We start from the raw sequence: 13,222 nt of genomic DNA, 5'->3' as shown, positions 1-13,222 counted from the left end.
GTGGGAGGTGGGAGGGGAGCCTGGGGGCCCTGGCGAGCCTCCCGGCGGCGGAGACCCCGGTGGGGGTAGCGGGGGGGTCCCGGGAGGCCGAGGGAAGCAAGACATCGGGGACATTCTGCAGCAGATAATGACCATCACCGACCAGAGCCTGGACGAGGCCCAGGCCAAGTGAGTGCCCCCACCCCGGGAACCCACACAGATCCACAGGTGGGAGGGGAGCCTGGGGGCCCTGGCGAGCCTCCCGGCGGCGGAGACCCCGGTGGGGGTAGCGGGGGGGTCCCGGGAGGCCGAGGGAAGCAAGACATCGGGGACATTCTGCAGCAGATAATGACCATCACCGACCAGAGCCTGGACGAGGCCCAGGCCAAGTGAGTGCCCCCACCCCGGGAACCCACACAGATCCACAGGACCCCGTTCACAAGCTGAGTCTTCTGGGACCCCCCCACCCCAGCTCCAGAGCCCTCAGCGCTCTTCTCTTCCGACCCGGGGATCCCCTAGCAGACTGGTTCCTCTTGGACACCCTTTTCATCCCCTGGCCCAGAACCCTGCACTGAGAGAACCCCAGGTGGTCCCTCTCCCCTTCCGAGCTCCAGACTGGAAACTGTTCTGGGCGGAGGTACTCTTCTCCCCTCCACCCCATTCTCTCCAGACCCGGGCGTCAGGGCCCTCCCAGAGCTCCCAACACTCCTGTCCTCCAGCCCTCTCCACCCTCCCTGCCCCACCAGCGCCCTCCATGTGCACTCTACCCAGCTCCCGCTCCTGTATTGGGCATGTTCCTAAAACCAAATGAGTCGTTCTCCGTTTAGGGTTAAGATGTACATATGGATTCTCTCTCTCTCTCTCTCTCTCTCTCTCTCTCTCTCTCTCTCGTCACCCTCATTTCTTCTGTCACTCACAAAACCTTCCACACCTTGCCCCAGCGTGGCAGTGCCTTCAGCCTGCTGCCTGCACCTTCTGTGCTGAGGCTGACTACTTCCCAGGAAGCTTCCCCAGGTCCCCCAGCCCCGCTTTCTCTTCTGTGGGTTCACCCAGACTCACCCTGTACCCTCATGCTCCCCTCGTTTCTCCAGCTCAATTTTGCTTTCCCCATTCCCATTCCTCCCAAGGAAACACGCCCTAAACTGCCACCGAATGAAGCCTGCTCTATTTAGCGTCCTGTGTGAAATCAAAGAGAAAACTGGTACGTGGGTCCCCCTCTGACCCCTCAGCCGTGGGGATAGAACCGTGCCCACCACAGGGCTAAGAGTTTGACAACTTGGGGCCCTGAGGAAAGCGGGAACCTTGGGGAAGGCTGCTGAGCGGACTGGGACAGACCCAAGGCTGGAAACCTGGGTCTTCAGAGCGAGTGCTGGGTGCAGGGAGGTACCGAGGTCTCTCTAAGTCCCTTTGCTTGCTAGGCCTCAGCATTCGGAGCTCCCAAGAGGAGGAGCCAGTGGACCCCCAGCTGATGCGCTTGGACAACATGCTTCTGGCAGAGGGTGTGGCCGGGCCTGAGAAGGGGGGGGGCTCGGCCGCAGCTGCTGCCGCGGCGGCAGCCTCGGGGGGTGGTGTGTCCCCTGACAACTCCATCGAGCACTCGGACTACCGCAGCAAGCTTGCCCAGATCCGTCACATCTACCACTCAGAGCTGGAGAAGTACGAGCAGGTGAGGCCGGCCCGCTGGGGGGAGTCCCCCGGCCACAGGGCTCCTCCTCACCAGCCCCCCACCGGGTGTCCCTGGCCCAGGCCTGTAACGAGTTCACAACCCACGTCATGAACCTGCTGCGGGAGCAGAGCCGCACGCGGCCTGTGGCACCCAAGGAGATGGAGCGCATGGTGAGCATCATCCATCGGAAGTTCAGCGCCATCCAGATGCAGCTCAAGCAGAGCACCTGTGAGGCCGTCATGATCCTGCGATCCCGCTTCCTGGATGCCAGGTGGGGCTCAGGGATCTGGGCTGGGCACCTTCCCACTCTGCATGTTGCACACCGCAGATCTCTGTGACAGTGCTGCCCTCTGGAGTTGTGCCACAGGGCAACCCTGCTGGGACACCAACTTCCCCTCGTCCCCTCCCGCCACCTCTGTAGACGAAAACGCCGCAACTTCAGCAAGCAGGCCACAGAGGTCCTGAACGAGTACTTCTACTCCCATCTGAGTAACCCGTACCCCAGTGAGGAGGCCAAGGAGGAGCTTGCCAAGAAGTGCGGCATAACCGTTTCTCAGGTACTGTGGGGTTTCCGGGAGGAGTTTGGGGGCCCTGGGACTCCCTCCTGAGGGAAACGTTTCCACCTGACCGTCTGTCCCACATCCCGCAGGTCTCCAACTGGTTTGGCAACAAGCGGATTCGCTATAAGAAAAACATTGGAAAGTTCCAAGAGGAAGCGAACATCTATGCTGTCAAGACTGCTGTGTCAGTCACCCAGGGGGGCCACAGCCGCACCAGCTCCCCGACACCCCCTTCCTCTGCAGGTGGAGCCCGCTGCCACCCTGGCTGCTTTGCACACTTCCTGCTTTTGTTCCCACTTCCTGTCTAGGCAGGATCGTAGCAGAGGGAGGACTTTTGGGGTGAGAAGGACCAAGCTGAGATGGGGTGGTGATGTCAGGAGAAGCTGCATCTGCTCTTCCTCCCGTGGGTGGCGAGGGGCAGCTCCGGAACAGCCTGCTTTTGCTGACTGTTGGAATGCTTTGTGGATGACTTGTGTGTAGCAGCACTTTCATCGCCACGGAACTAGCTTACAGGGCTTTCTGGAACCAGCGAGTTGTGCTCATCTCCTGCCTGCCATCACCGTCTGTTACACTCTTCCCTAATTCCTTCCCTCTCCCCCTAAGGCTCTGGCGGCTCTTTCAATCTCTCAGGATCCGGAGACATGTTTCTGGGGATGCCTGGGCTCAACGGAGATTCCTACTCTGCTTCCCAGGTCAGACCCTGTCAAGACAGACACCTGTCCCGAGCCGCCTCCCCTAGGGTGCGGGATCGGAGGGCTTCTCCCTGTCACACCCTGGTCTGCTGCCCACAGGTGGAATCACTGCGGCACTCCATGGGGCCAGGCAGCTACGGGGATAACCTCGGGGGAGGCCAGATGTACAGCCCTCGGGAAATGAGGGTGAGTGTCTGGCTGTCGCCAGCAGGGGGCTTTTTCTCCCCAGTGTTGCCTCCACATTGGGGTTCCCACCCAGCAGGCACCCTACCCCCACTCTCCCCCTCCTTTTTTCCAGGCAAATGGTGGCTGGCAGGAGGCTGTGACCCCATCCTCAGTGACATCCCCAACAGAGGGACCAGGAAGTGTTCACTCCGACACCTCCAACTGATCTCTCCCCTCAGGGCCACGGGTGGGGGCTCTCACAGGCAACTCATGAAGAGGACGCAGGCATCCGGAGGAAAAGCCCCAAACCGGAGAAGCACAAGACAGAAGGGGGAACGGGGCGGCCGGTCCCCTCCGCAACTAGACTGTCATTGCTGGGGTGCTGACGCCGTGGCAGGGAGAAGTGGGGTCTGTCTTCCGTTTTCCCCGTCCTTCTGTCACCCTTTCTCTTACACACACACACACACACACACACACACACACACACACACGTTTCCCAGACCTCGCTCTTGTCCCCCTCCTGCCCACATGCCGCTCCTGTTCTCTGTTTTTGGGGCCTTCTGTCACCCTTTCTCTTACACACACACACACACACACACACACACACACACACACACGTTTCCCAGACCTCGCTCTTGTCCCCCTCCTGCCTACATGCAGCTCTGCTGTTCTCTGCCCCTCCCCACCCCACTCACACAGTCTGGAATCTGAAGATGTCAGCCCTGCCCGACCCAGAGATGCCAAAAATGGGGACTTGACTTCTGGACGGAGGACGCGGCTGGCCCCCAGTGCACCCACCCTGCCCCTCCAGACGGCTTTATTACCTCATACGCAGCTCATCTTAAACCAATAGAATCGCTCGGTGGACGAGAGTGTCTGACTCAGATATCTACCTCGGAGGGAGTTTCTGCTACTTTAGGGAATTGTTGACTGGACTTTGGGGTTGAACTTTTTTTCCCTTTTTTTAAAGAAAAAGAAACCTTGGGATCCATCTGTATTTTTTTCTTTTTTTGTCCCTGTTGGTTAATTTTTAATTTAGTTTGGGGAAGTAGGGTTTTTTTAATAAACATACTGATTTTTTTTTCTTGCTTTCCCATATTAGAGGTGATAGATAGCCAAAGGGGTTCTGGTAAGAGGAAGGGGAACCAATAGAACTGGTAGAGGCTCGGGCCTGACCCCCAGGAAGTGACTGTAGGACACCAAGCCCTTCCCTCTAATCACTTCCGTGTCACTTGGCACAGACGCCGGGAGTTTACCCTGCTGGCCACCTGGCCCCTCTCTTCCTATGGCCCAAAGGCCGGGCTGCACTCAGTACTGAGGAAGTTGAAGATGCCACCTTCCCTGTGTGATGTCTGTCAACCTTTTTTTTGTTCAAACTAGTATTTGCAGATTGGAGGAGAAAGAATGAGGAGGGGATTCTTGCCAAACATGTTAAATGTGGGTTGGGTGCTTATATGTATCTCCTTCAGTTTCCCCAGAAATGAGGCATTTTTAAATATTTTCTCCAAAATCAAGGTGGGTAGAGGAGGGAGATTGCAAAAAGCCACATACAGGGGAAAAGTAAAAACACTGTCCCATCCTCAGCCCTGAACCCTGTCTGATCCCCCTCAAACACCCTCAGGATTTTATCGGACTGTCAGAGTGGGATTCCCTCCCCTCAAAGATCCGGGCAGGATTGGGGGACAGGTTGGGAAGGTGATGGGTGGGGGGTGGGAGGCACGGGCCAGGGGCAGTTCTCTCCTCTCTTGTAAACTTGTAGTTTCTCAGAAAAAAAGAAACAATGCAGTTTTAAATAAAGAAATTTCTTTTTTCCCTGGGTTTAGTTGAGAATTTTTTTTCAAAAAACACGAGAAACCCTAGAAAAATGTTTTTCTCTTCACAAATTCCCAGCAGGTTTCTCCCGTCCCCCAGCCTTGTCCTGACCACACAGGCCCCACGTTCACCCTGGAGACAGCCTGGCCTGAAGCCTGTAGCCTAGCAAGCTCCGCCCAGTCAAGATGGGGCTTCAGGCAGCCTTCCTGGTGGGACTGACTGGCCGTGGAGGGAACGAGGCCCTAGGAGGTGCCCTCTCCACCCCCAGGAAGTGGCTGTGCCCAGAGACTGGCAGTGCCCAGGGTGGGATGAGAATTTGTAGCACCTGAAGGGCTCTTGTGGAAGAGGCACGAATTCCTAGCATTCCCTGTGATGGGACAAGACGGAGGTGGGGGCAAGGGAGAGGGCACAAGCCCCACCTAGGGCGGTGGTCACAGCAAGGGAAGGGGCAGACAACCAGGAGCCTGGGAGGTGAGCGGGATGGCAGCACGGGCAGCGGCAGGAGCCTGGGTGCTGGTCCTCAGTCTGTGGGGTGAGCACTCCCTACGGAAAACATCCCACTCTATCTCCCCAGAATTTCCTTAGAACCTGGGCGCTGTGAAGGCTCCCTCACCCACCCTTTCCCAGGAAGCCCTGGCTCCCTTCCTGCCCCTACCATGGTCCTTTCCCTCAGGAGCAGCAGCAGTAGTGGGCAGCCAGAACATCACAGCCCGGATCGGGGAGCCACTTGTGCTGAACTGTAAGGGGGCCCGTAGGAAGCCACCCCAACAGCTGGAATGGAAACTGGTAAGCAGGGCTCCTCAGCCTCCCAACTTCCAGAGACCTGTGATGCTGGCACCCACTGCCGTGCCTCGGCAGCCCTGTCCCAGAGGACGTGAGCGGCTCAGGACCTTCTCTGTCTCCAGAACACAGGCCGCACGGAAGCGTGGAAGGTCCTCTCTCCCCAGGGAGGGCCCTGGGACAGCGTGGCTCACGTCCTCCCCAACGGCTCCCTCTTCCTTCCGGCTGTTGGGATCCAGGATGAGGGGACTTTCCGGTGCCGGGCAACAAACAGGCATGGAAAGGAGATCAAGTCCAACTACCGGGTCCGAGTGTACCGTAAGGGTTCTTTCCACCTAAAGCCTTCTCTCCAGCCCTCAACTCCCGGCCCCTGCCATGAGGACCTGACTTCTGTCATCCCCCTTCCCACATCTGGATGCGAGAGCCTTCAAAGCAGCAGCCTATGACTGGATTCTTCCCTCCTCAGAGACTCCTGGGAAGCCAGAAATTGTAGATCCCGCCTCGGAACTCACAGCCGGCGTCCCCAATAAGGTAGTGGGAGAAAGTGGAGAATCAGAAAGGAGTCCCGTGGATATGGCTGCGTCTGGTATCTCGCATTTCCAAAGGATGATGAGATCACCGCTCTTCCCCAGGTGGGGACGTGTGTGTCCGAGGGAGGCTACCCTGCAGGGACTCTCAGCTGGCACCTGGATGGGAAGCCCCTGATGCCCGATGGAAAAGGTGAGCCCCAAATGCTCCACGCCAGCTGCCTTCTTCCTGCTCTCTCCACACCCACCGGGCTTCTCCCCTCACGCCCCCCACTGTAGGAGTGGCTGTGAAGGAACAGACCAGGAGACACCCGGAGACCGGGCTCTTCTCTCTCCAGTCGGAGCTGACGGTGACCCTGGCCCGGGGCGGGGCCGCCCGCCCCACCTTCTCCTGCAGCTTCGAACCAGGCCTTCCCAAGCGCAAGGCCCTCCACGCCGCTCCCATCCAGCCCAGTGTCTGGGGTGAGCAAGGGGGCGAAGTTCGGTTCCTGGGGAGGCAGGGCTCGAGCCCACGGTCCCGGGACCAGTGTCATGCCCTCCCCGTCCGCCAGAGCCTGTGCCCCTGGAGAATGTGCGGCTGGTGGTAGAGCCAGAAGGCGGAACAGTAGCACCTGGAGGGTCAGTGACACTGACCTGTGAGGCCCCTGCCCAACCCCCTCCAGAAATCCACTGGGTGAAGGATGTGAGTGGCCTGCAGGGGCGGGAGGGAGCCCTTACTGGCAGGGAGAGAAGAGCAGAGGCTAATGAGGGCGGGTGGGCAAGGAGCTGAGCAGAAGACAGGGTATCTGAGGCCGTGGAGACAAAGACAAAGGCAAAGGTGGGGAGCCGTGATCTGGGGCTTGATGAAGGTCTCCTCCTCTCCTCCAGGGAGTGGCCCTGTCCCTGCCTGCCAGCCCTGTGCTGCTCCTCCCTAAGGTACGGCCCCAAGACCAGGGCACCTACAGCTGTGTGGCCACGTATCCCAGCCGCGAGCTCCAGGAAAGCCCTGCCGTGAGCATCAGCATTGGAGGTGAGGCTCCCTGCATACAGGGACCCTGGGGCCAGGCTGAGGACACAGCAGGCTCCAACTCCCTACCCCATCCGGCACTGTCCCCAAGAGCCACCCCACCCTCCCACAGTCACCCACACCCAGGCCTCCTGCACCCCATCGGAATCAACCTAGCCTCTCCCTCTGAACTAAAGACTGCGCCTGGGGTCCCACAAACAGCCTTCTCCCGATTGAAGCCTTTTTCCACCCTGACTTGCTCCGAATTTGTCTTCCAGAAACAGACGAGGAGGGGCAAACCACAGGTGAGGGGCTGGATTAGTCAGAGACGCAGACAGTGTGGCAGGGGAGCGACCAGAAAGGAGTGGTGAGTGGCACGGTGGTGCCCTCAGTTTCCCCGTCTCCCTGCAGGCTCTGTGGGGGGCTCAGGGCTGGGAACTCTAGCCCTGGCCCTGGGGACCCTGGTAGGCCTGGGCATAGCTGCCCTGCTCATTGGGATCATTGTGTGGCGGAGGAGGCAACGCCAAGGAAAGCAGAGGTGAGTGAGGAGAGCCAGCACCTCAGCCTTGGGGCTTCTGGGCAGCGAGCGAGAGGCTGGGGGCTGAAGAGAGAAAGGTGCCGGGCACCACATGTGGAATTCTCCCCAATCCTCCTCAGGAAGGCACCGGAGAGCCAGGAGGAGGAGGAGGAGCGCGCGGAGCTCAACCAGGCAGAGGAGCCCGAGACAGCCGAGAGCGGCACGGGAGGGCCATGAGGTCCCCGGGCAGACCGGGCCATCAGCTCCCTCACCTTCTCGCTGGACCGCACCGGCCCCAGGCCAGCCCTCCCATCAGCTCTCCCTACCTCACCACACTTCCTCCCACAACCAGAGCACTTCATGAACGACCATGCCAAGTAAACACCTGACACATCTTGCCCATGTGCAGTGTGTGCGCGTATGTGTGTGTGTGACAGACTGAAAGACAAACTCACCTACTGCACCCTTGAGAGCTGCAAAGGACGGGGGGTCACCGCATACATCTCCGGAGGTTGGGGAGATGAGCCTTCTGTTCTAGAAAGAACTTGGAAAAGTCCTCACCGATACATTTCACCTTTTTTTATTGAATTTGTAATAAAGGAGGTAGTGGGAGGGGTGAACACTTAGAATCACAACCCATATTAGATACTGGGGAGAGAAAAATTAAATTAAATCAACAAGAGAAAGAGAGAGTCAGGAGCCTTGCCCACCTTTCAACATCAAATCAAGGAATCTGAGGAAAGCCAAGGATTAGGAGAGAAGACAGACAGACACTCCCTTCTGTCTGTCCTCATCATGACTGGGGCTGAGAGCGCTGGGCTCTCTTCTTGTCACCCCTTCTCCCCACACCCTCCCAGGGAGCGACCAGGCTTAGCCTTGGCCAACAAAACCGGAGGGTTGGGGTCGGGGATCAGAAGTAAGCAAGGGTCAGCAGAGACCCCCAATACTGATTCTCCTCTGGCTGGGAGGCGGGCAGGAGGGAGACACAGCTCAAATACTGAGCAGCCAGAAAAAGAAGAAGATGGCGAGAAACAGGAAAAGAGAATCCTGCCAGTTGGAGGCTGGGTGACCCTGTCCCAGATCCACACCTGTGGGGGAGAAAAAGACAGCTGCGGAAGCACGTACTCCTACACCAGGAGGGGAGCTGGGGGCTCTGAGCGGGGCCGCCAGGAGGGATGAGGGAGGACTCTTACCTGACCCCCTGCGGAAAGGCTCATGGATATTGAAGACCGTAGTGAAAAAGCCGAAGGGGAAAGCACCGACACCAAATGAGAAGTGAAAGCCCCCAGTGTCACCAAACGGCTGGAACCCCTAGGGAGGCAGGAAGGTCAGGGAAACCGGGCACATCCTTGTCAAGGAAGGTACACAGCTAGCCAGGAACTCACCCCTCTGCTCTCAGGAGCCGGTCGCTGACCCTGGGGACGGGGTGGAGTTTTCAATCTGAGGGCCAAAGAGGAAGACCATTAACACGGAATCCTCTCTCCTCTTCCGCCCTACCTTTCCACCCTACCCAACCAAGCAACACCTCCAGTGTCTCACCTGGGATCCTGGGGCTTCTGGCTCCCTCGCCCATACAGCGGGACGACCTTCTCTCTGCTGATGCCAGCTTTGCACACTGGGCACTCTTGCCGGTCTGGCCGTGTCTCCAGCCACTGGGGAGAAAAAGATAAAATGGCACAGACAGGTCTTCCAGCTCCTCAGACCACCCCATCCCTCTCTTCACCTCCTGAGTACACACCTGATGCAGACAGGGCCAACTGGATGAGAGGCAAAGAAAAGAAAAAGAGAAAGGAAAAAAAAAAAGAGGTCAAACTAGCTACAGCAGAGAGGCGCGGCTCTCAGACGTCACAGAATGTCACCTCACCTCTCCCCAGGTACTGTATTGTCTGCTCTTTCCTTCTATATTTTCTGCAGCCTCTACCATGCCAGCCAACTTGGCCTTCCTGCTTCTCCGACCTTCTAATAAAGCTCCACGCATCCTCAACACACTCAGCCCTCTCTTCACCCTCTCCCGACACAAATGCGCATTCCCTCCCTCTCTGCCTTCCAACTTAATTTCCAATTATCTTCAACCCACTCCTGTCCAGGTCTCTTTCAGCCCCAGCCCCACTGTCACCCCCTTCTCTCCAAACCAAACCCCCTTTCCCAGCACCTTCTCCACTGCTCCTTTTCCTCTCGCTTTCAAGCTTATTAGAGTCCCGGTTTCCACGACCTCAATTTTGTCCCTCCGTAGGGCCCTTACCCAGATCCGCCTCCGTTACCCCTCGCCGATCTCACCTGTGTATGAGCCCATGTGCCCTGGGTCTCCCCTACTCACCTGATGCATGCCCCTCCTAACCTTCGAGTCTCATCCGTTTCTACTTGTACAACTAAGGAACTCTAACTTCTCTGGAGTAAGCTGGTTCGGGTCTCACCTGTACAGATGTTCAGTGTCCCCTTATTCTCCATCCCACTTCCTCCTTAGAACACACCGCATACGAACCACCTAATTCCTAAGACCCCCATTTTCACACATCTGCTCAGACTTGATCCACCCACCCACCCACACGTACCAGAGAAGATACACACACCTCCCTTCCTCAGGGCTCCCCTATGGGATGTGCCCTCCGATTACCTGTATGATAATGATCCTACGGTCACCCCGCTCCTGGCGGCCCCACTACAAAGATGAACCCCACCGCTTTCAGCCCCGTCCCAGATTCTCACCAGTACAGGTGGCCACACACACTGACCACAGCTTCCCGAGCGGTCTCCAAACATATATTACATTCGAAGGTCGCGCCCGCCCCGCCCCGCTCGCCGTTTGGCCCTTCGGGGCCCCCGTCCTCCTCCTCTGCTGCTGCCATGGCCGGTTCTGTTTCGCCCCAGCGTAGCCCTCAGTCCCCCGAAACAAACCTACACACGCCCCAACAAACGAGAGACTGCCTCCTGCCCACGGTCATTGGGCAGGCTTCAAGGTTTTCTAGATCCTATTGGTCTGGATACCTGCCAATCATGTAGTATTCTAAAGAAAGGATTGGTCCAAAGGATGAGGGCGGGAAAAGGCTTGCACGGCCCTGCCTTTGCACAATGGTTACTGGCTGGTACAATCACGCTCAGCATGATTGGTAACAACTCGTTGTCCTGGCTCTGTCGCCCGGCCAGCGAGAGTTTCATTCGTCTGAGTAGCTGCCAGTTATAAGCAAAGACCAAAAGCAATTGGTTCGGGACCCCATAGATCTCGCCCCCTCCAAAGTCCTCTCTTTCCTTCACTTCCTCTTTTCGAAGAATGTCCGGATTCTTATTGGACTTCAGAGTGTACGGCTCCAAAGCAAGCGATTGGCTGGGACTCCAAGGAAAATGGTGGTTAGATGAAATGCGCCTGCGCGGCACACAGCGACCCTCCGTAGGCCAATTTGTGAAGGTTGAACCTTCTGTGATCCCACCCCTTCGCCTCTATCTTGTCGCCATGGTGACTACAATTGGCTGGGCCTCATCCGGGTCCTCCAGTGATGGACTCTCTTGGCTGATTGGGCCGTTTCCTTCGCTTCTGATTGGCCGAGAGAGGGAAAGACGGCGCAGAGCTCGGAAAAGAAGAGCAGAAATACTGGGGTCTCAGGGTTCAAGATGGCTCCGTCCTTCTTAGGTGATGTAGGGGACAGAGCCTGGGCCCTCCCCTCCCTTTTAGTGAAGAAGGGAGCAGAACGAGAATTAGCCCTACGTCTGGACGGTGCGAGCATCGATCTGCGGCGCCGGTTTTAACCCACCTCCTCGGCTGAACAATTCAGCCGATCCTCCTTAGGTGACTGAGCAAGACTGAACTGTAGCCCCCCCTACCCACTTCTTCATGTGACACTGAATAGAACAGAGTCAGCCTCGACTCTGCTAAACTGTAAGAGCAGAGAAGGTCTGGTCCACGCCTTCAGGAGAAAGCGCAGAGTGGGCAAGGCCCGGCCCTTTTAAGTGACCTGAGCCAGAACAGTTCCGCCCCTTCCTTCTTGTAATTTGCCCAGTAGAGCTGGGGTCCCCCTGGGCTGGACCCCTAGGAGCTTTGGCCTTTCCTAGTGTCAGTGATCCTCGCTGTGGTTCAGGGATCAGAACTGAGTAACAATCATTCCACTGCCAGTGTTCTTCCCATCCTTTCCTCCAGGGTTTGTAAACTCATGCAGGGGAAAAGTGTGTCTGGGGCAGGAGGTTGTCACAGGCTTACAAATGCTCAGCAACAGCCTGATGAAAGGTCCCATTTGACTCAAGAGTAAGAAAAGAAAGGGCTGGGGTTGTAGCTCAGTGGTAGAGTGCTCGGCTAGCATGCATGCGGCCCTGGGTTCAACCCCCAGTACCACACAATCTGGGGCAGGAGGATCGCTGTGAGTTCGAGACCAGCCTGGGCTACACAGTGAGTCCAGGTCAGTCTCAACTACACAGTGAGACCCTGTCTCGAAAAGAAAGAAAAAGATGAAGCCGGGCGTGGTGGTGCACATCTGGAATTCCAATGCTCGGAAGGCTGAAGCATGAGGGTCGCCGCGAATACGCTGTCCTGAAGAAAAAATAGAAGAAACATAGAAGATGACAAATGGGGAGTTGCGTGGAGGCTGGGAAATAAGACTCAGATTTAGGAAAGAAGATACTGAAGTGGAGAAGAGGAGGAAGGAGGAGATAAGGGAATAGGAGCAGGTAATGGGAACATGAAAAGGGGAGCGGGGACGGCAGAGCTGAACACAGAGCTACAAAACGAAGGACGCAGTCACCAGGAATCCACCTTCTCCCCTACCCCACGGAAGCAATGCCTTGACGCCCAATTTCCATTTCAAGAAAAGATCCATCCACACATTCCCTGTTGAGGAGAGGGGGTGCTTTAGCTTGAGTAAGGCGGCTTCCAGGAAGGAACTGGGCAAGAAAGCGGTGCATCAGCGCGGACGGGAACTGGAGCTGGGGTGGGCCAGAGAGTGGGTGACTGGAGGGAGGCGGGCTGCAGGGACCTGTGGGGGAAGGTTGGGTCCAAAGGGCAAAGGGATCCGAATAGAGTGCTGGAGGGCGAGGTGGGGAGAGATGGAGTCCTGAAGGAGAAAAGGCGGAACTTCGTGCTTGGAATATAGTAGGTGCTGGATAAAAGGAATTCAATGGGGGCAAGAAACGGGTCTTGAAGAGTTGAACGGACCCAGTACAGATCCTGGGATCCGAGACAAAGGAAGAAATCAGAAAGGGACGGAGGAAACGTGGCAGTACGGGGAGAGCTGGTGGAGAAGCAGAAAAAGGAATGCGTCCAAGGAGGAATACAGCGGCAGCAGGGGGCTCACAGCCATTTGTTATTGAAAGGATTGGGAGGAAAAAAAGATGCAGCTGGAGCGGAGGCCGAAGCTAGCCGAGCTCCCGCGGGGCGGAGCTAGCAAGAGTAAGCGATGACTAGGGCGGAGACGCGGGGGTCCCTCAGAGCCGATTGGCGCAGCGGGCCGCCCATCATCACCTCCCACTTCCTGGCCAGCCCCGGAAGCCAGCGGTGCTGGGAGGGGTGGGAGATAGCGGTAGCGGCTGCCCCAACCCTCAGAGACAGCGGGAAGGG

The 13,222-nt window shown here is 57.4% G+C and overlaps 4 protein-coding genes across 5 annotated transcripts in view; 3 read left to right on the top strand and 1 right to left on the bottom strand.

Annotated features, from left to right (window-relative positions):
* Pbx2 (PBX homeobox 2) overlaps window positions 1-3,362 on the top strand; it is a 3,985-nt gene extending 623 nt beyond the window's left edge. Inside the window, exons 2-10 of the mRNA XM_010609916.2 lie at window positions 200-368; window positions 1,107-1,180; window positions 1,398-1,645; window positions 1,726-1,916; window positions 2,067-2,202; window positions 2,295-2,448; window positions 2,809-2,897; window positions 2,997-3,083; window positions 3,196-3,362. Of these exons, the coding sequence (XP_010608218.2) occupies window positions 200-368; window positions 1,107-1,180; window positions 1,398-1,645; window positions 1,726-1,916; window positions 2,067-2,202; window positions 2,295-2,448; window positions 2,809-2,897; window positions 2,997-3,083; window positions 3,196-3,288 (1,241 nt within the window). The 3' untranslated portion in view covers window positions 3,289-3,362. The remainder of the gene's footprint in view (window positions 1-199; window positions 369-1,106; window positions 1,181-1,397; window positions 1,646-1,725; window positions 1,917-2,066; window positions 2,203-2,294; window positions 2,449-2,808; window positions 2,898-2,996; window positions 3,084-3,195) is intronic.
* Window positions 3,363-4,083: 721 nt separating this feature from the next.
* On the top strand, window positions 4,084-8,000 carry Ager (advanced glycosylation end-product specific receptor). Its single transcript, XM_033766379.1, has 11 exons — window positions 4,084-5,406; window positions 5,554-5,660; window positions 5,780-5,972; window positions 6,121-6,185; window positions 6,287-6,374; window positions 6,461-6,643; window positions 6,733-6,863; window positions 7,049-7,190; window positions 7,445-7,471; window positions 7,578-7,704; window positions 7,824-8,000. Exons 1-11 carry the CDS (start codon window positions 5,355-5,357, stop codon window positions 7,918-7,920), a joined length of 1,212 nt encoding a protein of 403 aa, XP_033622270.1. The 5' UTR covers window positions 4,084-5,354; the 3' UTR covers window positions 7,921-8,000.
* A 264-nt stretch (window positions 8,001-8,264) lies between these two features.
* Window positions 8,265-10,690, bottom strand: Rnf5 (ring finger protein 5). Its single transcript, XM_010609913.3, has 6 exons — window positions 10,390-10,690; window positions 9,422-9,440; window positions 9,223-9,335; window positions 9,069-9,123; window positions 8,877-8,994; window positions 8,265-8,771 (listed from the first exon to the last, which is right to left on the bottom strand). Exons 1-6 carry the CDS (start codon window positions 10,527-10,529, stop codon window positions 8,674-8,676), a joined length of 543 nt encoding a protein of 180 aa, XP_010608215.1. The 5' UTR covers window positions 10,530-10,690; the 3' UTR covers window positions 8,265-8,673.
* Window positions 10,691-11,341: 651 nt separating this feature from the next.
* Window positions 11,342-13,222, top strand: part of Agpat1 (1-acylglycerol-3-phosphate O-acyltransferase 1) — an 8,583-nt gene continuing 6,702 nt past the window's right edge. Inside the window, exon 1 of one of the 2 annotated variants that reach the window (XM_010609906.3) lies at window positions 11,342-11,464. The gene's annotated coding sequence lies outside the window, so the exon portion shown is untranslated. Of the gene's footprint in view, window positions 11,465-12,129; window positions 12,758-13,222 lie in introns of those variants that run through there. The other variant, XM_010609909.3, reaches the window with a different exon arrangement.

The sequence above is a fragment of the Fukomys damarensis genome, unplaced genomic scaffold (genome assembly GCF_012274545.1).
Source record: "Fukomys damarensis isolate Sample0158 unplaced genomic scaffold, DMR_v1.0_HiC HiC_scaffold_20, whole genome shotgun sequence".
NCBI lineage: Eukaryota > Metazoa > Chordata > Mammalia > Rodentia > Bathyergidae > Fukomys > Fukomys damarensis.
The sequence above is the reverse complement of the archived record's forward strand: the minus strand, read 5'-3'. Positions and strand labels throughout refer to the sequence as shown.